This window comes from Lolium perenne, chromosome 1 (genome assembly GCF_019359855.2).
Source record: "Lolium perenne isolate Kyuss_39 chromosome 1, Kyuss_2.0, whole genome shotgun sequence".
Lineage (NCBI taxonomy): Eukaryota > Viridiplantae > Streptophyta > Magnoliopsida > Poales > Poaceae > Lolium > Lolium perenne.
This window is the reverse complement of record NC_067244.2, coordinates 40,688,003-40,712,383: the sequence shown is the minus strand read 5'-3', so window position 1 is coordinate 40,712,383 and position 24,381 is coordinate 40,688,003. Positions and strand designations below refer to the sequence as shown.

Sequence of the window (24,381 nt, the reverse complement as noted above, 5' to 3'; positions counted from 1 at the left end):
TCCTGAAACATAAATCTGATGTCTTTAATGCTTTTAAGAAGTGGAAAGTTATGGTAGAAACCCAAACTGAAAAGAAGGTTAAGATACTTCGTACTGATAATGGTATGGAATTTTGTTCAAATGAATTTGATGAGTTTTTCAGCAATGATGGGATGGTAAGACATCATACCATTCCGTACACCCCCCAACAGAATGGCGTGGCTGAACGCATGAACAGGACCATTATTTCGAGGGCTCGCTGCATGTTGTCTAATGCAAAGATGCATAGAGGTTTTTGGGCTGAAGCAGCCTCCACCGCATGTTATCTCATCAACAGGTCACCTTCTGTTCCACTTAATAAGAAAACTCCAATTGAGGTATGGTCTGGTTCGCCTGCTGATTATTCAGATTTGAGAGTTTTTGGTTGCACTGCTTACGCTCATGTTGATAATGGAAAGTTGGAGCCAAGGGTTGTTAAGTGCATCTTCCTTGGTTATGGTTCAGGAGTTAAGGCATATAGATTATGGAATCCTGAAACTAAGAAAATTGTGTTGAGCAGGAATGTCGTTTTTAATGAGGCGGTTATGTTTAATGATAGTCCGTCTACTGATATTTCTGATGCTATTGCTTCTCCTGATGTTTCTGATGATGAGCAGCACAGAATTAGCGTGCAGGTGGAGCACGCAAAGGAGAATGAAAATGTGGTTCCTGAAACCAACAATGATGATAATGATGTTCCACCTTCACCACTTTTTGTTCAGCGACAAGGACGGTCTATTGCTGCTGACCGCCCTAAGAGAAATATTACACCTCCTACCCGATTAATTCAAGAATGTGATATTGTTGATTATGCTTTGAGTTGTGCTGAACAGGTGGAGCATGATATTGAACCAGCTACATATACTGAAGCCATTACTTCGGTTGATAAAGAGAAGTGGGTAGGTGCGATGCAAGAAGAGATGCAATCGCTTGAGAAGAATGGCACATGGGATGTTTTGCACTTGCCTAAACAAAAGAAGGCTGTCCGCTGCAAGTGGATATTTAAAAGAAAGGAAGGTTTGTCTCCTAATGAGCCTCCACGGTTTAAGGCAAGGTTAGTAGCAAAATGTTTCAGTCAAATTCCAGGTGTTGATTATAATGATGTATTCTCCCCGGTTGTGAAGCATAGTTCTATTCGTGCTTTCTTTGGAATTGTTGCTATGCATGATCTTGAGCTTGAGCAGCTAGATGTAAAGACTGCTTTTCTGCATGGTGAGTTGGAGGAGGAGATATATATGGACCAACCTGAAGGTTATGTTGTGCCTGGTAAGGAGGATCTTGTTTGCAAATTAAAGAGGTCCCTTTATGGTCTGAAACAGTCGCCACGACAGTGGTATAAAAGGTTTGATTCATTTATGCTTACACATGGTTTTGAGAGATCTCGTGATGATAGTTGTGTGTATATCAAGTTTGTTAATGGATCACCTATTTATTTGCTGCTATATGTTGATGATATGTTGATTGCTGCCAAGAGCATGAAAGAGATCACTATTTTAAAGATTCAATTAAGTAGTGAGTTTGAGATGAAGGATCTTGGTCCTGCTAAGAAAATACTAGGCATGGAAATTAAAAGGAACAGAAAGTCTAGTTTGTTGTTTCTTAGTCAGGAAAAGTACATTGAGAAAGTTCTTCATCGTTTTAATATGCATGATGCAAAGTCAGTTACTACTCCTATTGCTTCTCATTTCAAGTTGTCAGCTTTGCAATGTCCTAGCTCTGAAGATGATATTGAGTACATGTCTCGAGTTCCCTATTCTAGTGCTGTTGGTTCCTTGATGTATGCCATGGTTTGTTCACGTCCCGATCTGTCATATGCTATGAGTTTGGTCACTGATACATGGCTAATCCTGGTAAAGAACATTGGAAAGCTGTTCGGTGGATTTTCGTGTACCTTCGCGGCACATCAAAAGCTTGCTTGAGGTTTGGCAGATTGGTGAGGGGCTCGCCGGATATGTGGATTCAGATTATGCTTTGGCGATTTGGATAAGAGAAGGTCCCTCACAGGTTATGTGTTCTTGTTGGTGGATGTGCTGTTAGCTGGAAGGCTACTTTGCAGGATGCTGTTGCACAATCTACTACTGAGGCTGAGTACATGGCTATTGCTGAGGCAGGTAAAGAGGCTGTTTGGCTGAAAGGTTTATATGCTGAGCTTTGTGGAGATAATTCTTGCATTAAGTTGTTCAGTGACAGTCAAAGTGCTATTTATCTTACTAAAGATCAGATGTTCCATGAGAGGACAAAGCACATTGATATTAAGTACCATGCAATCAGAGATGTGGTTGCAAAAGGTAAAGTGAAGGTATGCAAGATTAGTACTCATGATAATCCTGCTGATATGATGACTAAGCCTGTCCCTGTGTCCAAGTTTGAGCTTTGCTCAAGCTTGGTTGGTATAACTGTTTAGCCCAAGTGGCTATTGGCGCCAGCAAGTGTTTTCTTTGTTGATTCAGGTGATTGTTGAAGTTCATGCTACAAGGAATTTGTCTCAAGGTGGAGTTTGTTATATTGTGATCCAAATTCATATACTAAAGGGAGGCTAACTTCTGACGAGCGGAGCGAGGCCCGTCGCCGGAGGCTTGGGCCGAAGCGTAGAGTAGTCAGAAGTTAGCCCATATGTCGTGCTCTACAGGGACGCCTGCGGGGGGCGGCAGCCCCCCGCGGTACGGATCGTTGCCACCGTCTATATATATTCCCTGTAAGCCGCCGCTAGGGTTTCATCGCATCATTGTACACCCACGGCGTTTGTAAACACCACCGAAATAGTGAAGTTTTGCTGGCTGGCGCCCGTGGTTTTTCCCTTGTGTGTTGCAAGGGTTTTCCACGTTAAAATCTCGTGTCCCCTGCAGTGTTTTACTTTTCGTTCTTCGTTTATTGTGCATCTCGTGTCCCCTGCAGTGATTTGGACGATCAATTTTCCCAACAAGATGAAAATTGTTTTGTGGGGTATGGCCCATGATTGTTTACCCACGGGACACCAGCTAAGACATCGACAGATCCCGGCTGATGATGGTCAGGTGGAGTATGTTGAGCATCTCTTCCTACATTATCCCTTTGCAACAGCTGTGTGGGATTCAGTTAAGGAGGGCATTCAGCTGAGGCTTGCCAGGAAGGATCTTAGAAACATGAAACAATGGATCTTCGACTTCTTAGGCCCGGCTTCCCCAGTGCAAGCGTCAGCATTAGCTGTCACTTGTTGGCACATCTGGGAATCCAGAAATGATGCAAGGAATGAGCGGCTAAAGTCAGAGCTTATGTGGACAACATAGTTCAGTTTTGTTTCAAATCTTCGTCGGCAAAGAGGTGTGAGTCTTCCTCGACTCAAGCTTGGATTCCACCACCGGCGGGTTTAGTTTGTGTCAATGTCGACGCAGCCGTCTTTGCAGCAGAACATCGGATGGGGCTGGGAGTGGTCATCCGTGATCATCTGGGCGATCTCAAGTTGGCATGTAGTGAGGGTATCCCTGTCATAACGTCTCCTGAGATGGCGGAGGCCATCGCCATCAGACGAGCACTTTGCTTGCCAGGGGTAATGGTTTCAGGCATGTTATTCTGGCTTCAGAAGTTCAGATTGCCTCACCATGATCCAGCGCTTAAACTCAGAGGTTCGAGACCAATCAAGTGTGGGCTCGGTGGTTGGTGATATCAAAGAACTAGCTACTGGGTTTTCTACAGTTTCTTTTAAGCGTTATGGTCGTAAGCAGAATGTAGCGGCACATGTTTTAGCTCGTTGTAGCGAGCCAGATAGATGTAACCTTTCCTTTTCTGTAGTCCCGGATTGTATCCGGAAATAACTCTAATGATGTTTCGCTATCAATAAAGTGCCGACATTCTCTCGAAAAAAAAAAAGGTGCAGATGTATTGGTGAAGTTCTATGTTCTCTACGAGAAGTGGCGCAGGGGTGAGAGGTTCGAAATTCTCCATCAGTTATGCAGTACCTGAAAAACACTAATTTACTAATAAGTTCCCTTGTTAAGTTCTTAGCCGTCAGAATCTCAAAGAGGGGGGATGTCTTGTGGAAAAGATTGGAGTTCAAAGATACCAGGTGGGGTGCAAGGATCAGAGGCATATGGTATCTGAAATCATGAAGCTGGAGGTAAAACAAAGTGCTCTGCTATCTTGTGGGCTTGGTGGAACACTAAAAACAAAATAAATGCTGGAGAGGTCTTCCCTAAGCATATTGTGGTCAGATAAATCCTCCTAAGGACACATGAATATGAATTTTTTTAATGCCAGAACTGCACAGCAGAGCTAGCCAGTTCCTGTGATATTAAAAATGGACTAATCAGTTTCCTGTGATATTACTACGATTCTCATGGTAAACTTGGCAGAGCTCCAGCATGTTTCTCCTAGAGAAAAAAAAAAGAAGGTATTCCTATGTTTCAAACAGGATAACTCAAACCAATTGCTTACTGAGGCTACTCAACAACAACAAAAAAAACTTAATTTATTGTAACCATGCCTATAATGAAATTTAATAAACCACAACACACTTCACTTACAAACATCACGGGGAAACCCTCATAGTCCTTCCCCGGGCAACCTAAACTCTGTAACTTGTATAGCTGCTGCGCTGTTCAAGCAGCGACCTACACTGTGACAACAAACAAACACGGTATACAGGGACACATTACAAGCCTCCTTGCTCTCAATGAACAATGATCTAACCATGTACAACACTACAGTTACAGGTGAGCCGCAACGGCGAACTACAACACGCTCCCCTTTTTCGAGTAATTATATCTGACAACATTCCATTCTTCCCCTCGGATAATGGAGCACAGCTACTGGGAGAGCCAATCAAGAATGAAGCAATGTAACTCTAGTTATGATCTGAACTGTTGTGTCTGTAGCTTCCCAATGAGGAGCTGAGGTCACATCGACTGCACTGAACACTGAGGAGTCATGATTAACTTAACTACTGGGCAATGTCTTGAAAAACTGGGAGACCACAATGCTCTGTTGGCTGGCTGTCCCGATGTATAATGTATGTACCTTGCGACTGGCAAATAAATATCTAACGACAAACATACAGGGTCAAGAAGATGGAGGGGGTTGGCTATGTATCATATGTAAGCAAGAGAGTTCCTGTCACCGGCAGAATGCGGCCGTCCTCTAGTTGGTGTAGGTGGCCGCTGTATGTTCAGTTCCTGCAGATGAACACAATTTCAGCAACGTTGTGAGTTTAACTTTTCGAGCTCATCCCGCAATACAAGAATAACATGACCTATGATGATTTATGGGCTTTCAGAATAGGGGTTAATGAGTGGTAAAAAATAATCGTTCAAATGCGACCATCCGTTTAGAGCATAATGCTGTTGGTGATAAATTCTTGCTCGAGATCAAGTTGATCCATGCTTTGCCTCACTGAAGGAATGAAAAGAGTGAAAAATAATCATCCTGACCTGCATCCATGTGGCATCCATGTGGCGTTCAGGGGATGACTCTGGAGAATTGATAGGTGGTGGAAGTGGATGAATTAACTTCGGGACAATAACTAGTCCCCTTCCCACCACAAGTATGGCGCCAGCATTGTTTGCAGTGCCTGGTGCATTCACAATCTTAGCAAATATTACGCTGCAAATGGTGATGAAATGGATGAGTGAGAAAAATACATACCACAATAATTAGTGGCTGAAAATAAAGTGATCAACTGTCCATGTGCGAAACGCTCAAATCCATCCATAACACATTCATGAGCTCTTATGATCAATTGCAGTTTGTTTCGTTTACAGAACTCTGTCACTCGATCAGGCTGCAAGTTGACAGCAAATAAGTTTAATCAACTGGGTCAGTTATAAGATTACAATGAGACTGATAGCTGAAAAGGGGGAAAGCAATAATAAGAAAAAAATGGTCAATATTGTTTCTCAAAATGGTTGGTGCTCATAAAACAAACAAAAAAAGCTAATATGAAGCATCCTAAAGCAACTGAGTCATCATAAAATCATACCCCAAATGTAACTAAGCCAGGTCCTCGTGCATTTGGCCTCAAACCCTCTACACTATCATTCTCTGTAGGATCAGACCTGCATTTATACAAGTAGAAAGTATATTCACTAATCAAGATATGTTCTAATGTAAAAAAAGGATAGCAAAAAGAGAGGACATGGCCAGCAAGTACCATAAAAGGTCCATGAGGATAATAGATCCGACATCCATTGTGATAGGCCTTTCGATTTTCTCAATTTGCTCCACACTGTTTATTGACCTCCCGATGCCACCATGCATGCAGATTATTTTCTTCTCTATCATGGCAGCCAGTGGGAGATAGTTAAACAGTTGGTTGAATCTAGTCCAAGCCCATATACCATCACTTTCACCCTGCATAAAAGAGTTAAGTCAGCCAATGTATCAAATATTTCAATTCTCGCAAATACATGAAGAATTATCATAATTACCATTCTCTCAATGCATTCAAGGCGGAAGCCGAAAAGAGCATTGATGTCAGCAGCCTCATGATTTCCTCTAATCAAGTGGACATGTTCAGGGTACTCTATCTGCAAAAATTGTTTCCACTGGCTCAGAACTGGCTTAGTTTTCTCACAGCAGCAACCATATTTCATGTATGAATATCAATACTCACTTTAAGAGCAAGAAGTAATGTTATTGTTTCCAAGCTGTGTTGACCTCGGTCGACATAGTCCCCCAAGAAGAGATAATCAATATACCTGAACATATGAAAGCAAACAGATTACAAAGAGAAAATGGACATGATTTTGAAATTAATGGTGGAACATGAAGATTAAGTGTACAGAGAAAAAGATTGTTTCAAAACTTCAACTCTGGTTTCATCTGTTCAAAACGGTACATGCAAAGTTCAGGAGCAAACTTACGTTATGTCACCAGCAGTCGATGGATAACCATATTCATCAAAGAGGCGCATTAGGTCCCCAAACTGCCCATGAAGATCACCAAATACTTTAACTGGTGCTTTTAGTTGTAAAACAGTTGGTTCCTGCATAAAAATCTGCTCAGCAGCATAGCATAGCTCGCCGACTTCATAAGAGTCCAGAAAAAATGCCCTATCAGCTGGAGCATTCCAATTCCTTGGCCTAAGTAAGAGAGAAATGACCTGCAACAGAAAAGAGTAAGAAAAATAGCTCCTCCACAAACTCGGATAATTCAAAGATGTCCGTTACCTTCTTATGCAAACCTTGCGGAGACCTTTGTCTATTTAATGCTTTCTTCGCTGAGTTTGATTGGTCATTGTTCGCAGGATGCATTCGTCTGCTTTCATTCTCAAACTGATCAAGTGAAAGCTGTCGGACCAAACATCCTAAATCTCCTACTGCTTCTTTAGCAACTACAACCTTCAAAGTGGAAGATCAACATTTAACGATCATTAAACTGCAGTAACTTCACCGAAATTGGCAAAACGAGAAGCCTAAATGAAGTAAAATAGCTGAATTCGCACATAAGAATCTCAAATGAACCTTTAGGTAAAACAGGTTACTTATTCAAGATATTTATACAGCCTACATTTGAGGGAAAAAATGCCCAAACATTGAAGTGTACGAAACTAGCAGAGTATATCAGCAAAGGGTGAACCTTAGTAGATTACAGAGGACACTTTACCAAAGTGGATGGTTGAATTAATTTCTCTACAGGTAAATAGCTACTCTAGTTGCAGTAAATTCAACAACGTAACCCACACTCTTAGCAAATTCTGCAAGTAGAATCATAAACTTCAGCACTTTGAGAATTGTGTTTGGATGCTTCAAAAGTGAATGATAAAGAAAGGTTTCCTTTTCACCCCAACTATTTTTGTACAGATGCTGTTGTCTATATTTAGTTGAGGAAACAAATGGAAAGAAATTGCGTTGAAATACATACTGCTCTAGAATGCAACTTCACGTCTGGTTGCATGGGGCCATCATCTAAATCATCATTCATCGGTGAAGTTTCACTCAGCGGGGACTCAGAACCTATTCCCTCTGAAAGGCTGTCTTCTGAAGATGCGACAGATGCTTCCTTTGCAGCTCGCCATACAGCACTAACAGCTTCAGCTTCAGCAGCTGAGGCCTCTGTCAACATGTCAATTGACTTTTTGTCCGTGCTGGAATTCATGGGAGATTTATTAGCTTTCACAAAACACTAGTGTTGTACATATTCTAAAGAAGATGAGTAAGAAACCTGAAACCAGGGGCTGTCTCATGACTGTTATTTGTATATTGCTGGAAGGATGGAGAGTCAGAATTAAAATTAGGGTTTCTATTTTGATTCTCTGACCTTGGGACCCTATCAGTTTCCGATTGGAAGGGTGCATTCTCAGCAATAAGAAAATCGTCAAGGAGGATATCTGTTAAACAAACATGTATCAGATTTCAGCTGCACAAATTTGGCTTTATCTCTCTCGTTATGCCAAAGATGCACATGATCGAAGCCATTCAATCCTGGCACTAAGGGAAGAATATAGACTAATAGAAATAAGGACATTTACTCATCTGCTCAACCACTCGAGTTCTCATGAACTTGCTAAGCAAGGAGATCCTATCACCACCTAATACTGTGATCTTGGTACAATAATGCTGACAGTAGTCTATGTAAAACGTTGCAAGTTGCAACTACTGTAATTACCTGACATTATGAATGTGAATCATCTGACTATGTATGTTAATGTGAATCATCTGATTATGAAAGTGAATCATCTGACAGATTGTCTACACTAAACATATCATGCTAAATCCACTCCATTGAGAAACAACATTAAACTGATAATATCATCTAGTGACAGCCAAACGAAAATACAGCTCACATGACAATGATCATGTGTTTTCTCGAAAGGAAAACAACAATAATCACACTGTTATTTGAAATAGTTTTCCTAATTTTAAGATGAACCAATTCAGAAGTGGCAAGAAGCACCATAATATCCATTATTAGTTACCTCCCCTCAGACCACCATAAATGTAAATCTGAGAACCAACAGAAGCAGCTGCATGACGACAACGACGAAGTAGATCCGAAGAAGCATCGTGCTCATTGGTAGACTTTAAAGTGCGAGAAGTCACAATGCCATTTCTATCCAGCCAAACTCCAGCAGCAGTGTCCAGAACTTCAGAAAGTGTTCACCCAGTGAGTCTAGGAGAGTAAACATATGTATTTGTATGTAATGGAAGTAAACAGAATGTGCACTAACCTGCAATTGCACCCTCCCCTTCAATAGCTCTCCCTCCTCTAAGGACACCTCCAGTAACATGCAGCCGAGCACCAACAAAGACCTAAGAACTTAAGACAATGAGGGAAGCAAGGCAAACTAATATTTGAACATAAGTGCGCAAATCAAAGAATATGGTGACATGTCCAATACCAACAAACAAGAAAATTGTTGAGATCGGTGGATTCTAGCAAGAGAATATTATACATCTGAACAATGATTCTTCATGAGCATAACAATACATTCAGCTCTCACACTTCTTAACTTACAGCTGCGTGCTGATATCTTGGAGATGGAGATATCCCTGGAGCCAGAGTCCACTCCCACTGACCATTTGTATGCATAAGTAGTCCATAAGCATCAGAGAGTGGCTGTAAAGGCATCACAATTATCATCAAATCAATCTCTATACGACAACATCAATAAAAACACATTAGAAGCTCAAGTAAGACCAACATATCCTGGTTCCAAGTTCGAACAAATCAAAATTAAGAGCAACCGAAGAGTGCATGTTACAAGGCCATGTGCTGCAGAGCACACTACATGGCTATAGTACTTGCGGGTACACGTGACTTTCATTTTCTATAAAACAGTGATTGATGTCATTAAGGAGTCAAAACTTCTTTGCCATCATACTTCTACTTTTAGTCTTTAACTATTTTGTGACATTACAGATAAGTTAACCTTAAAAAGTATTCCCCACAACATTCAAAGGATATTATTCCCAAAGTTCCTTGAAAACTTGACGTTTTGAACAGGGGTCTAGTCAAACTCTAGAAAGCTTTACCAAAGATTTCCTCCTGTTTACAAATGGATCTGGAAATCCTCATGTTTCATGAGAACAAAGGTCTTTTCTTGGCTGTTACTTTCAGACCACTTGAACACCAGACATTTGCTTAAAAGAAGAAACTGGATGGTCACGGAAGATACACATTATGTCCTTTGTGTCACCAGGACTTATGAGGAAAGGTTCCACTTATTCTTCACATGGAATTTCAGTCAGAGGGTTTGGAACCCATTGATCGCTAGGTAATGGTATTCAGTTTGCTATTTCTGCTGCCAAGAGAGACTTTGGCAAACCTTTATTATGGACGTGATGACTCTAGCATTTTGGCACATATGGAAGTAGCGAAATGGGAAGATCTTCCAGCAAGAGAGACCTATCTTCGCTAGATGGAAGTGCAATTTTGTTCATAACATTTCTTTGCTTAGGCATAGAATCAAGGCTAAACACCATGATAGCTTGATGGATTAACAGCTTGCATTAGACTTTGTATATATTAGGTAGGTAGGTACCATCTTTTGCTGTGGGGCTGTTGCCTTGCAATTCAAGGGTAGTTTGACTATCCGTATTTTTCAGAAAATATTACGTTGGACTCCTGGGAATAATGTGTTCTTTTGTCATGAAAGATAGAACCTATAATCATAATTTTATTACGTTTTACAAACATACCAGTATAGAAATTAGTGGACAAAGTTAATAGTTCAAGACCGTGTTGATGTCTAGAACTCAAGTTCTCAAAGAGTGGGGAGAGTATTACGGAGTGATTTCACGACTACATGAGTTGTACATATGTAGGGGGGTCTTACGGATATAAATTTATAACAAACTAATTAAATGGTAATATTTAAAATTACCTAAAGGTATTACATGAAGCTTTACCGGTGATCTTTCTTTAATAGTATACACATATGATGTCTCACATTAGAAGATCAGAGCTAAACATTGACACATGATAATAATAGTAAACAAAAACAGGGCCCAGGGTGACTATCAAACAATAACAAAGGCTGAAGATTGTACCGTCCCAGAAGCATCCCTTCCACCACAAAGCAAGAGCATCCCATCAGAGCGTGCACTGGCAGTACCATACCTAAAATGATTTACAACAAACTGAAAGTAAGACAACTGCAGATTTATATGAACAGTTGGATGTCGATAAAGTCGAATGCCTAGGAGATCTGAGTGACAGTTCATTTTCATGTATAAAGCTCGTAGCATAGGTACTACATTCTGCATGTGCCCTATTTATATAGTGCAAATGTGGATTTTCACACTACATAGCATGCCAGTTGTTCAGAGGGAGGTAATTACCACATGATATGTGCAGAAGGCAGCATTGCTATTTTAGTATCAAGGCAAACCCTAATAAGACCGTACGATAGAGCACCATACAGTTTCCATTTGTTCCTTTCGAGGGGCTCATCTATACAGTTATAAAAGGAGTCTAGAAGCGATTCAAATCTTTCCAAAATGGACTAATATTAGCTGGGGCACTTCGAGTTACAAGATATCTCCACAGCACCAACTATGCGGAAGGCTTGGAGCCCAAGTCTTCCGGAGACTTCATTAGGATAATTGTTTCCAAAATTGGCACATGTGTTTTCCAAAATAGAAGGTCATCCATTAGTTTGGTCACTTACCGTAATATAATGAAATTCAGGAGTTCCATTAAACTAGAGATGGGTTGTTAGGCACTTCTCTAAATAGAAGGCTATGCTTGCTTTTTTATATCAAGATGAAATAAGAAGTTCCGATATCCCCTCTACCCTTCTCTCTAGCTGGCAGACACGTGCACCTGGTCATTCACTAGGTTATCAACCTCATCACACTTTCAACCTAAGATCCTTCGCAGAGCTCGGGCCATAACAACAATAACCCCATCATAGTGGAACAGTCAACTACAAACTTGGCTTCGGATTAAATGGTGGGAGGCCCACAGATATTGAGAATGTGATAAAAATTACAAAAGGTAATATGTGCTACCATGCCGAAGTAGAGCTTGTAGGTCGACTTACATTCTGGCCGAAGGTCTATCGCCATCAGGGTTAAGTTTCTGCCACTTATACGGTTTCTGAGCCGTGTCTAAAGCCCAAGCATCTGATAAGACCCGCTTTCCTGTAGCAGAAGATTAGTCATTTGACACGCTCAATAAGAACGCTGGCAGCAAAAGTAAAAGGCCGTTCCATGAAAATAGTAAGAAGGACAAATGCTACTACTATAGAAATCACTGCAGATATTCATCAGTATAATAAATTTTGCAGGTAGGAGCTAACCATCGTTTCCCGAGACCGACACAAGGTAACGCTGCGCTACCAAATCCATGCAATGACCGTAGCGAGGACCAGGACCGGCCCCCTGAACAACGACCCTGCATAGAATGGCGTAAATAGAGAGAACATCACACTCCCATCCAAAGATTAACTCCAAAAAGGCAATGCACAGACAAACAAACAGACAGACAGACCGAAAACAAACAAAATTAACTTGGTGTTGACCTGTGCCATTTGAACTTGTCGTTTGTGAGATCAAGCACGTAGAGATCGTCCGTCGAATGCCCCGCAGGTCCAATCCCACCCTACACCGAAAATTGCACCACTCACAACTGTAACAAATCCGATGGCGCCAAACCGAAATTCAAAGATCACGGGGTTTCCTCGTACCTGGAAAACAACCATCGTGCCCACGGCAGCTGCGGAATGCGCAGCTCTTGGGGATGGAGGATCTCCAGCTGGATGTAACCTGCAGCCATGTAGTAGAATTTAACCTAGCTTTAGCAGAATGTTCTGCTTGATTGGCGAATAACGTCTAGGAGGTAATTGATGACTGGAAATGGTATGATTCCATGCAATCGCGGTGAGCTCGGACATGAAATACAAAGTTGGCTACGCTTAAATGGGTAAACCAGAGGTACAGTTGATAAGCGGGCACACTCTCTACACAATTGCCCTTCAGACAAGCTCTAGACTCTAGAGTACTAGAAAATGACTTGAGCACTGAGCTGAAATCTGCCTTGTAAGGAAGCAGCTGAGTGAAATCTAGGTCGAGGAGTGGCGGCCTCACCTGGTCCACCGCCGCTTGTCCACGTCGTAGGAGTGCACCGTGTTGGTCACCCCCGCGAGCCCTGGAAAAAACACCACACCATTAGAGAGGAGAACAGAGGAGCATATAGACCAGGCGTGGAGGAGAAATTTGTTCCGGGAGTGGGAGAGGTAGCACGGAACTGATGCCGGGTAGCCCGGAGGAAGCGCCGGCCTCGATGGCGGTGGCGCCGCCGAAGAGGATGAGGCGCGGGCCGTGTCCCTTGGTGGGCGCGATGAAGGTGAGGGAGTGGCCGCAGCGGTAGCCTGGCGAGTCGTCCCCGGCGCCCTCCCACCCCTCCACCTCCCGGTACGCCGGCGCCGGCACGACCCATGCGGCCTTCCCCGCCGTGCCCATCCCCCGCTCGTAAACCCTAGCTACCCCGCCTACAGCCGCCGCGCCGCCAGCTCCGCCGCAGCCGACGCAGTGGATCCGAGTGAGGGGAGAGAGAGAGAGAGAAGGGGTACTGGGATTTGCAACGGACGCGGAGACGACAGCGGGGAGGGAATGCGGTGGGGCCGGGGTGGCGGCGGGAGGGAGGTGGGGCCCGGGTGTCGGTGTGCGGGGATAAATGGGGGGGAGTCAATGGTGTCTCCGTCAGCTACAGCTCAGAGGTGGACGAGGACACAACGGACGGACGGAAGGGGAGTTAATGGCACGGCCGCCGCCGCCGGGTGGGGCCCAGCTGGGTAGGCTGGCTCACTTTATAACTAGCTGCCTTTTCGGATAGGAACAGTTCGTTCACAGAGGTTTCTCCTTCTTCTGGAACCTGTCGAAAAATAAAGTTTCTCGTTTCCGGACCGCGATGAAGTTTGTTTTTTTTCCCTTGGAAAGGAAAATTTTCTTCACTTTTTCTATTCTATGCCTCATTCCTTGAAATCAAATGAATGAATAGTGCCACCAAAGAAATATGTGATGTTCCTATGTTTTTCATCCACTATTCTTGTGAGTAAAGTAGACTCTCCGCACAGCGGGAACAGACAATTTGCAATGGGTACTCACACTCGGAAAAAAAATCCAATGCAAAACCTCAAGGCAAAAAATTGTGCAATACAACCATGCAAACATAAAGATTGACAATGTTCAACACAAACTGGTCAAACTACAAATCACCATGCACTACCCCCTTCATCTCTCTTTTTTTCGAAACGGACACAACGCCCTGCCTCCACATCGATTGATCTCGATGCATATGGCTCTTTATTTCCTTATTTAATGAACTCAAGTCTTACAAAAATTACATCATGGCTCGCACGGGGTCGATACATATACCAACCATCTAAAAAAGAATGGAAAGCACAAAATGACTCTGCATCAACGTGTTATCCTATGATCAAAACGTCGGCTGCACTGGCTGTATATATCCTGAGCAACCATCTTCAGCCGGTTGCACCCAGTAACCAAATCCTCCCGCTTCCCTGCTAACCTGTTCCCGAATAAGTTATTGATATTTTTTGGGGGAATGATATTAAAATCCATATATACAATACGCCATACTACTTTTGCCATTGGACAAACAAAGAATAAATGTTGAATTGATTCGTCTTGATTAAAAAACAACATTTTTTGCTACCTTGCCAGTTTCTTTTGGCCAAATTATCCTTTGTGAGAAGCACTCTACGGGATGTAAGAACCACATAAAAATATTTATTTTAAGTGAAACCTTTATTTTCCAAAGATATTTTCCAAGGAACTTTGTATGGTCATTCATATAATCTAAATACAATAATTTGACCGTGAAAAAAGCCAAATGTTGTTAGCTTCCAAACAAACTCATCTAGTTGCATGGATAGGTGTACATTCACTAAACGGCGGACTAAATGGATCCATCTATCAGCCCGATTCCCAGATAATGCTTGTCTGAAGCCTATGTTCAGCGGCAGTTGAGCCAGGACATCGGAGACCGAAACTTTTTTTCGTTGAACTATGTTGTACAAGGAAGGGTATTGATGGGCCAGATGAGTGTCACCTAACCATGTGTCCTCCCAAAACCTAGCGCTCTCACCATTGCCAATATTAAAAGAACCCCGTTCAAAAAAGCTGTCTTTCACCTTCATAATTCCCTTCCAAAAAGGGGAGTTAGAGGGTTTTGCCTTTACTTGTGACAACGATTTGGAATGGAGATACTTGTTTTGTATAATCTCTTGCCAAACACCTTGTCCAGTTAAGATTTTTAAAAGCCATTTGCTCAATAAACATTTGTTTTTTTTATTTCTAAAACCTCCACACTTAAACCACCCTGGTCTTTAGGTCGACAAATGATGTTCACAAACATAGGATAAAAGTTTCAAAGAACGATAGCATAAACATCGTAAACTTGTTAATACCGAGTTTATGAGAACAAGACGATCTCCATAGGATAAAAGTTTGCCCATCCAACTTGATAGTTTTCGCTCAAATCTATCTTCCATCGGCTTCCATTCCCCGTTTCTTAGCTTTCTAAAATGTATGGGGATGCCTAAGTATCTAACCGGAAAGGAACCAAGTTCGCATCGAAAAAGATTTCTATAATCTTCTTGTGCGTCTTTGCTTTACCAAAACAAAACACTTAGCTCTTGTGGACGTTAATTTTCAGCCCCGAAAGTTGTTCAAATATGCATAAAATGAGTTTCATGTTTAAGGCTTTCTCAGTGTCATGTTCCAAAAAAATAATTGTATCATCGGCGTATTGCAAAATTGATATCCCCCCATATACTAGGTGCGGAATTAGGCCTTCCACCTGACCATCTTACTTTGCACGTGCAATGAGAATTGCTAACATATCAGCAACTAAATTAAAAAGCATAGGTGACAAAGGATCACCCCGCCTTAAACCTTTCTGGGTCTGAAAGTAATGACCTATGTCATCATTTACTTTAATGCCCACGCTCCCTCGACTAATAAAATCATCAACCCACTTACACCACTTAGGGTCAAAACCTTTCATGCGTAAAACCTGTTGTAAAAAAAGGCCATTGAACTTTATTGTAAGACTTTTCGAAATCAATTTTAAGTAGAACCCCATCCATTTTTTTCCTATGTAATTCATGAATGGTTTCATGGAGAATGAGTACCCCCTCCAGTATATGTCTCCCAGGCATGAACGTTGTCTGTGTTGGTCTAATCAAACAATGTGCCACCTTTGTTACTCGATTATTGCCCACTTATCAGTGTGTTCTCTAGTTCCACAGATTCAGTACAGTCCACCTGTAGCCGCAACCTAGATCAATCACTAGACACTCCAATTGGAGCTTCTAAGAGAAATTTCTATTTGCTATTCATAAATTGGAAAAGGAGTCGGTGAGGATTTTAGATTTTAGAACCCTGCTATATATGGGAGAATTTGGGGACTCGGTGTCTTGGCCCATGAAACATGACAATGTGTATGAATACCCGTAATTGTATATATTTTCTGGACCCATCGAAAGTTAGTAATCTTAATATATACCAAATATACGTAACATACTACTATTATTTCTCATGCACATGGAACTCGTCTCTGCAACTAGAGTTTCCGACATTGATTTTCTTTACGCTGAGATTATTGTGATGTTGTCTTCTAGAATTTGGTATCCTATGCTTCTATCACTATGTTTGGTAGAAAATGCAGCTGGAGAGAGGGAGATAGAGTGAGCACATAAAATGATATATGTTCTTTATCACCAACCCAGTTTAGCATGATGGATACATAACCCATTGCAATAAGAAATCCCCAAAAAGTAGATATGTAGCTACATCATAGGTTCACCACATATGTACCGAAGAGAAATTGAGATTTGCACCACGCCGTTGTGTGTTGTGTGTGCAATTGTTGTTGCTTTCACGAAATTTTATTGTGTGCACAACTGTTGCTTGCACAAACTCCTCTGCAATCTGATGGCAAACCATCTGTAATGTCGCACAAGAGATGGATGGCGGTCCATGCCATTTCTCCTCACTGGCATTGGCGAGTTGCGGCTAGATGAGCCGGGATCATGGTGGTGGCATGAAATGGTGGTCTAGGAACGGGGAGCATAGGCAGTGCTTGCGGCATGATGGAAAACCAACACGGATTCTGATTTGGTTATGCAATGACTAGTCATGTGACACCGATTTCCTAACTAGTCCTTTAGTATGGTGGCAAAGTGGCACGCTTCCAAGAGTTTAAAGAACGTGCACTTCAAGTCTCATATGACAAATACTGAAATACAGGTACAATCAATCATCATGCTAATGAATCACTATAACTCAAGCCATGATGACCAGTATGTAAAAAAATAAGCTAGGTTGGTAAAACTTATATATATATCTAGTGTGCACTTGTCCAAGACGGTACCGGTCGTTAATTTGCTAACAGGAAGAGGCTATACTACACCATGCCTATAAATCGATTTTGTTGGTGATAGTCTATCAGAAAATATAGATTTATGAATGAGATGCATCGAGAAATCTTTGACAACAGCGCGGCAAAGTACTACTCGGTCTCGGCCACCAGTCCCCGCAGCATGCGCAACCACAGTTGCAGCTTATTCAACCGCGCGCCGCCGCAGAGGCTTCAGCCATGCCGAGCGACGACGACTACGATGACTTCGAAGACATGTAACACAGGGCTAGACATGAGTACGACTAGTTTTTCAAAATCTCATATGCAATGAAATATTGTTTAAATTTTTGATTCAATATGGGGGCTATGGCTGGGAGCCAACCGCCCTCCATTTCCGCATCCACGCGGGCGCTCCCCCAGACGGGTCAAAAATTGATTGCGCTGGCCGGACGCCATATGGAGGGCACGAGTGGAGATGCTTTTAGTCTCAATTCTTCAATAGTTCACGTCCTGGTCCTAATTTTATTGTAAGTGTGCCATCACGGTCCTAACCTCGTTAGCGACAATTATGCAAGTTCTTCCTAAAAAAAATTATATCATCTTCGACCGAGCTTTGATCGGTGCCAATTATTCAATTTCCCCCTACAAAATTATATGTTCTAGTTTTGTGCCCCTCTGTAGTCAGGTGCTTGATTTGATTCTATCCTAGACGTTCCATGAAAAGAAGTCCCCAAAATATATATAGATCTGTATAGCTAGATCATATATAGGTTCAACATATATGTGTACATTTACGTACCCAAGAGAAATTGAGATTTCCACCACGTGTGTGCATAATTGTTGATGCTTTTCACAAACTTTTATTGTGTAGGCTGCTGGCTTTATAACTGGCTGCCTTTTCGGATAGGAACAGTTCACAGAGGTTTCTTCTTCTGGAACGTGTTGAAAAATAAAGTTTCTCATTTCGGACCGTGTTAAAGTTTGTTTTGAAAGGAAATTTTTCTCCACTTTTTCTATTATACGCTCCATCCCTTGAAATCTAATGATGAATGAATAGTGCCACCAAAGAAAATTTTCATATCCCTATGTTTTTCGTCCACTATTCTTCTGATTACGAGTAAAGTATGCCCTCTGCATAGCGGGTACAGACAATTTGCAATAGGTATGCAGACTAAAAAAAAACGATGCAAAATCTGAAGGCAAAAAAATGTGCGATACAACCATGTAAACACAAAGGTTGTCACTGTTCAACACAAACCGGTCAAACTTCAAATCACCATGCACTACCCCCTTCATCTCTCTACCAGTGTGTTCTCTAGTTCCACAGATTCAGTACAGCTGTAGCCCGCAACCCAGATCAATAAATAGACACTCTAATTGGAGCTTCGAAGAGAAATTTCGAATCTGCTATTCAGAAATTGGAAAAGGAGTCGGTGAGGATTTAGATTTTAGAACCCTGCTATGGGAGAATTTGGGGACTCAATGTCGTTGGCGTCTGCATTCCGACGCCGCTGTCGGTCGTCGGATTGGGGATCTCCGCCGCATACCCTGCCCCTACCGGCGGTGTCGCTCGCTGGCGCCTGACCCCTACCAACGACGTCGTTGCGCCATGCTCGCCTAGCAACTCGCTTGAGTGCTTTCTCCTGGCTAAGCAAGACTAAGGCCTCACGTGAGTTGTCTGACTGTTGTTGGTCCAATATACACAGCTGAATTTGTTGGACTGGATACCACATGATTTTTTACCAAAAAATAATAGGGATTCAAATGAATACCCATGAATACATGTAGGCCCGACAGTGCCTCTGAGAGTGGTCCACATGTCATCTTTGGAAAACATGATGGAGGCGACGACATGAGGCCAAGAGTCGATTCTACTTTGGAAATGTAGAGCTAGGAGGAGAAACAGCTGCGCAGAGATGTCGCTTACTTTGGAAAACGAGGTACCGCCATATTAGGCTTGAGTGACATTCGAAAAAAAGAAAGGTTATGTATGTTCAATTGTTTTTCACAATCATCATCGATTGCCGTATCCTTGAAAATACATTTGATGTGATAGGACAATCAAAATAAAGAGAGACGGGGAGAGAGAGAAAGTAAAATTATCAACTATACACATGGGCATCCCATTTTAGCATGAAGATTAAAAAGGCGTATGGTTTCTTGTTACTTTACAATATTTATGCATAATTCATATATGTAGACTTAATGATCTTGATGTATTTATTATATCTAACCCAATTCTATTATTTTGTATGCACATGAAACTTTCCTATGCTTCAGACTGGAGTTGGGGACAATTGGTCTTCTCTAGAAGGTCACAAAGCTTATTGTGATGATATTTTCAACCCTGCTACGATGTTCAGATGATTTTCTAGATATGCATACGGTCACAAGTGCAGAGAGAAGGAGAGATGGCACATAAAATGGTTGGTACTCTTCATCGTTATCCCATTCAGCATGAAAGATGACAATGTGTATGGATACCCATAATCTATAATATCTATAAAGTTCATCCCCACTACAATGCATTAAATGTTTACAAGCTCAAAGCTGGTGAAGCCACATCACCTCAATTGTTTATGTCCGTCTGATCCAAAATATGTGGTCATCCTCTATTAGTAAACAGTAGCACCCCACTACGGATTGTTTAGTGATTTCGTGAAGCCAGTCACGTCCATGTCATAAACTATTTTCGTCTTCTTATTTCAGAAACGTTCTTCTCCTCGACCTCCATAGAATTATAGAAACGTCTGTCTCCTCATTCCTTATTTATCTCCTCTATTATTACCTTCCCTTTTCATCTCCTTCAGTTTTAGTCACATAAGGAATCAAAAGGATGGAATGATTAATTTCCTAATATCTATTTATCTTCTCCAAACAAGAGAAACCGATGGTATACAAGATGTTCTCGTGGAGCATGCTACGTTCCTCCATCTCCACAGTAGCTGGGTTGCCTCCACGTACGGTGACAAATTCCCTTCCTCCATATATTATACTAGCAAAGATTGGCGCGGCGGCACGCCGCGCCCACAAGATAGCCGTGAGTTGAAGAATAAAAGATTATTCGCAAACTTTGTAAAGTTTAATTGACTATGGCAGAGTATTTTAGGGGGCAGCGTGCTGTTGCGTGGCATATATATGCATATAATGACTTAAAGATACATAATATAAGAACATCTCTCAAAAGATGGATAAGAACAAATAGAGATAGAATGGAAACTATCATCACAATCAGTTACTCATTAAGAACCCCTAAAATGAAACAGTGTCACTCAAGATTCCACATTCAAAAATGAGTAGGTGCCAAAAAGGACATGTGAATTTGGTTTAAAGTGACAACAACTCCGCGTAGAAGCTGAAAGTCTACAACCAATAAAACAGCTCAAATGCCGTTGTTAAACTTCTCAAATCATTGTTGCAAATATTTCTTCTTTATTCGTTCATCATGTTCAGTACCATCATCAGTTAACTTGTTCTGGTGAAAACAGAAAATCTCTAAATTTATGTGTCCTAGTTTGAGACATATAAGTAATGTAGACCAATGTAGGATGACATAAAAGTAAAGCTAGGGGCAATTACTTTGTAGGCCACGAGAAAAAAATTGGCTTTTTCAAGAATCATATCTATGTCAATTATGAAAAAGAAAACATGAAGAACAGGTTAAGCATTATTGTCACATCCCAAATTATCAAATTATCCTTGACGTTGTAGTAGCTCCTTCATGCACTGATTTTGATCCTACAGACTGCCGGCAAAGTTCTCCCGCTACACCTGATTCCCCGCCGAGCTGGCTGCTACCCTGCTCCACGATCCGGCCGGTGCCTCAGTGCCGCCCCTCAACTTCCCTGGCAAGCCATAAGCAACATGTGAAGAGCAACAATCCATAATACATAGCTAGAAATATGAACTGGTAGGGACTTAAAGGCCTAAGCGAGATTGTAAATAACCAAGCTATTCGAACGCAACCTTGTGTAGCTGTGTTTCTTTCTAGTCCCTCGAAGAAAAACACAATAAACATAGAAATTATCCTTTAACTTCAAGCTACAGAACTAAGTAATATTATATGACCTATCTGTAGTTTGTAATATCAATTAATTTTAATTATGCTTACCTAATATAGAGCAGTCAGCTATATTTAGTTATTTGGGTGTAATCTATTGCAAATTAGTATTTTTGATAAGTTTTATTAGTTTTTTCCTGGGTTTATGGATGGTCCACACAAAGCTGAACGCTGGGAACAGAGTAACTGTTGTTGCAAATGTTTCTGTAGCACTTTGGTTGTCTCACTACAAATTCGGTGGCTCCGAAAAAATCTAGTCAGCGCGTCGTAGGAAAATGCGTGAATTCTTGTAAAATAGGAAATTTGTCTTACTTTGTGGCCATTTACATGATGTATATTATTTTGCAGTTCAAATAGAATATTTCGCTAGCTGGAGTCTTGAAGAGTGCTAAAGTATGTGTGATCTAAACTCATTGTTTAAGATATAGTACAACTGCATTCAAATCGAAAAACTATAGTCGGGACTTCTGGCTTATTGGCCCAGTTTCAAAATCACTGGAAAGTTAGGGTAAAAATGTTGTGTTCTAACGAAATAAATGCAGTTCACCACTGTGGTCTGGGACCGAGAGGCAAAGTGAAACGTACATATAGTTTCCATGTAGTGCAGTCTGAATATCTAAATGCTTATGTCTCTCTGAATACTCACGATATAGCTTCATGTTTCATGTTTTGCTAGCTTACTTATGAAAACGTGTCTTCTACTAATATTTTGCATAGTCAGATTAGTTGAAAATTCATAACTAAGAAGCTCCTGGGAGAATAAGACTGGAGCAAAAGAAATTCTGAACTGTCCTTCTACCATCCAAATAAGTCCATGCTTTTATGTTACTTAAAGTGAAATTTAGGCATACTTTTCCTATATATTAGGAACAATTCAGAACATCTATCCTGTTAGCACTATTGTTTACAACACTTCCAACGGCTTCATTTTCATATCTTCCCCATATTGATAATTAACACTGTATCTCAGTTTGTTTAAACATTACTACGTGGTTTTTGCCAACTAATCATAGTGCAAAGACCTTATAGCCAAATTACATGAATATCTACAACTCAGTTTCAATCATCTTGTGATTTTATCCTTCATAAGAGATCATAAAATTTCTCTCCAATGTCTGATGTATCTTCGACAGTAATTATCAGCCATGCCATATCTTTCACAAATAATCTTTTCCGTGTAGAAATATATTGATGACTTTTTTTACCGTGATGTTTGATGACTTGGATTTTCCAAATCTGTGTGGAAAAAAAAAAGTGTGAAAGAAAAACAACAAATCTCACCTAACAGAAGTTAGCAACAACAAACTGTATTGCAGAACTATAACCAATAACATGCGACAATACCAACGGCTCAAAAGTTCAAAAGTAACACACCTGGAAAATAAAAAGATAGTTATCCATTAAACAATGAATACCTGGATTGGGCCATCAGGATCAATGGATATCCAAGTCAGCAACTTCTTCTCCCATACCTCAGCTTGTTGATGGTACTGCTAATTACTGGTATATCATTTTCTTTTGTCTTCTGACTGTTTCCATGAGCAAGTGTGGGCCAATAAGCAAGCAACGTTCCAAGAAAACCAAAATTTGAAAAGCATAGAAAGGTTCATATTTTCCTGAGGAATCGAAGCTCCATAACATCCTCATGTCGCTTGGACAGCTGAGATCACCATGAGCCTCAACTCTTCCATGGAAAAGCTGATCGATTATGGCCTAACACAAAGAACTTAGAAATAGTGAAACTGAAGATAGGAGCAATGAACTTAAACAAAAATCTGAAGAGTACCTAATGCAATCGACGGAGCAGCTGAGATGTGTGATGCAATTTACAGAGATTATATTGGGAGCAAACCACAAAGCAGAACAAAACCTAAGAAGAAAAAGGGGAGGGCGGCGGCAAACAACCATGTCGATCACTCCTACGCCGGGCCATCCCACCGTGGGCAAATCAGAGAAGGATGCGGTAGCCGCCGGCAGACACTTCAGCGCTGGCCCGTCCCCCGGCCAGGTCGAACGCCTCTACACCCAGCTGCACCATGGTCCCAGCGGACGAAGCAGTAGAGAGGCCAGCGGCTCGCGGCTGCGGCTCCGGCGCTGGACAGATTCCCAGGCCAGATCGATCGATCCCCAGGCTAGATCCCCAGGCCAGATCGATCGACCCAACACTGAGCCATCCCAGCGTGGGACGAAGCAGAAGAGGACGCCTAGAACATGTGAGGAGGTGTGGCAGTGGAGAACTGGAGATGGGGGAGAAAACGTGAGGAGAAATAGAGGATACCGTAGCTTTCCAAGCCCAGTCGAAGCGGCGTGGGCTGCTCGGAGGGCATCGACCACAAGCTGCTCCGTCTCGCTCCCCTACATACCGCGCATTGGTGGAGACCTCGAGCTCCTCCTGCACACTGGTCCACTGCAGACAGATCACCGGCGAAGATCTCGATTTCCTCCGCGCAACAGAAGAGGAGCAGAGGTAGACATCCTCCCGCCTCACCAACGACGCTCCGGAGCACCACACCTACGTCCCAGAGCACCCCGTCGACCGGGCCTGAGGTGACGCTTCCATGAGGATTGAGGAGGCCGCCGCGGCGGAGATGAGATGTGAGAGAGGAAAAGGAGAGGTGGAGGCAAAACGACGACTCAATTCGTCACCGCTTTGACCAGCCTCGCGTGCCAGAGCCAGAGTAACGAATACGCTACGTCCACAGAGAAAAGAACTACCGCGGGAGCAAGACTGCGGGAATCAACCTTGCCCAAAGTACAAGATGGCACCGAAACTGTACACGGAAAATATATTGCAGAAATCGCCCACAAAAGAACATACGTGTCAGCACGGTAGTAACTTAAAAATAGGGCTCAAAACTCTAACAAAAAAGAAGTCAGTTCCCAAATAGTATAGTAGTTATGTGTTATCTCATTGAGTAACTTTCAAAAGCCGTGGACATCCAGACTAATCGCCTACTGGTACAACACATGCTTGGTGGTAAGAATCCGTAGCCCTCCCCATC

At 41.9% G+C, this 24,381-nt stretch overlaps 1 protein-coding gene and 1 long non-coding RNA gene across 4 annotated transcripts; both read right to left on the bottom strand.

Moving 5' to 3' along the window:
* Window positions 1–4,449: 4,449 nt before the first annotated feature.
* On the bottom strand, window positions 4,450–13,409 carry LOC127347487 (serine/threonine-protein phosphatase BSL1 homolog). 2 transcript variants are annotated; one of them, XM_051373671.1, is made up of 21 exons: window positions 13,181–13,409; window positions 13,020–13,080; window positions 12,620–12,698; window positions 12,455–12,534; window positions 12,233–12,327; window positions 11,975–12,074; window positions 10,980–11,049; window positions 9,445–9,546; window positions 9,158–9,239; window positions 8,906–9,073; window positions 8,152–8,317; window positions 7,852–8,074; window positions 7,158–7,328; window positions 6,852–7,090; window positions 6,602–6,686; window positions 6,417–6,515; window positions 6,140–6,339; window positions 5,969–6,044; window positions 5,635–5,770; window positions 5,421–5,560; window positions 4,450–5,165 (listed from the first exon to the last, which is right to left on the bottom strand). In XM_051373671.1, the coding sequence occupies exons 1-21, from the start codon at window positions 13,392–13,394 to the stop codon at window positions 5,082–5,084; spliced, it is 2,670 nt and encodes an 889-aa protein (XP_051229631.1). In that variant the 5' UTR covers window positions 13,395–13,409; the 3' UTR covers window positions 4,450–5,081. The 2 variants fall into 2 exon arrangements, with proteins under 2 accessions (XP_051229631.1, XP_051229637.1); XM_051373677.1 differs by having other exon boundaries at window positions 8,248–8,317.
* Window positions 13,410–20,706: 7,297 nt separating this feature from the next.
* On the bottom strand, window positions 20,707–24,051 carry LOC127347474 (uncharacterized). 2 transcript variants are annotated; one of them, XR_007879631.2, is made up of 3 exons: window positions 23,658–24,051; window positions 22,754–23,583; window positions 20,707–21,164 (listed from the first exon to the last, which is right to left on the bottom strand). It is a non-coding gene; the product is annotated as an uncharacterized lncRNA (long non-coding RNA). The 2 variants fall into 2 exon arrangements; XR_007879630.2 differs by having other exon boundaries at window positions 22,754–24,051.
* Between the last annotated feature and the right edge of the window lie 330 nt (window positions 24,052–24,381).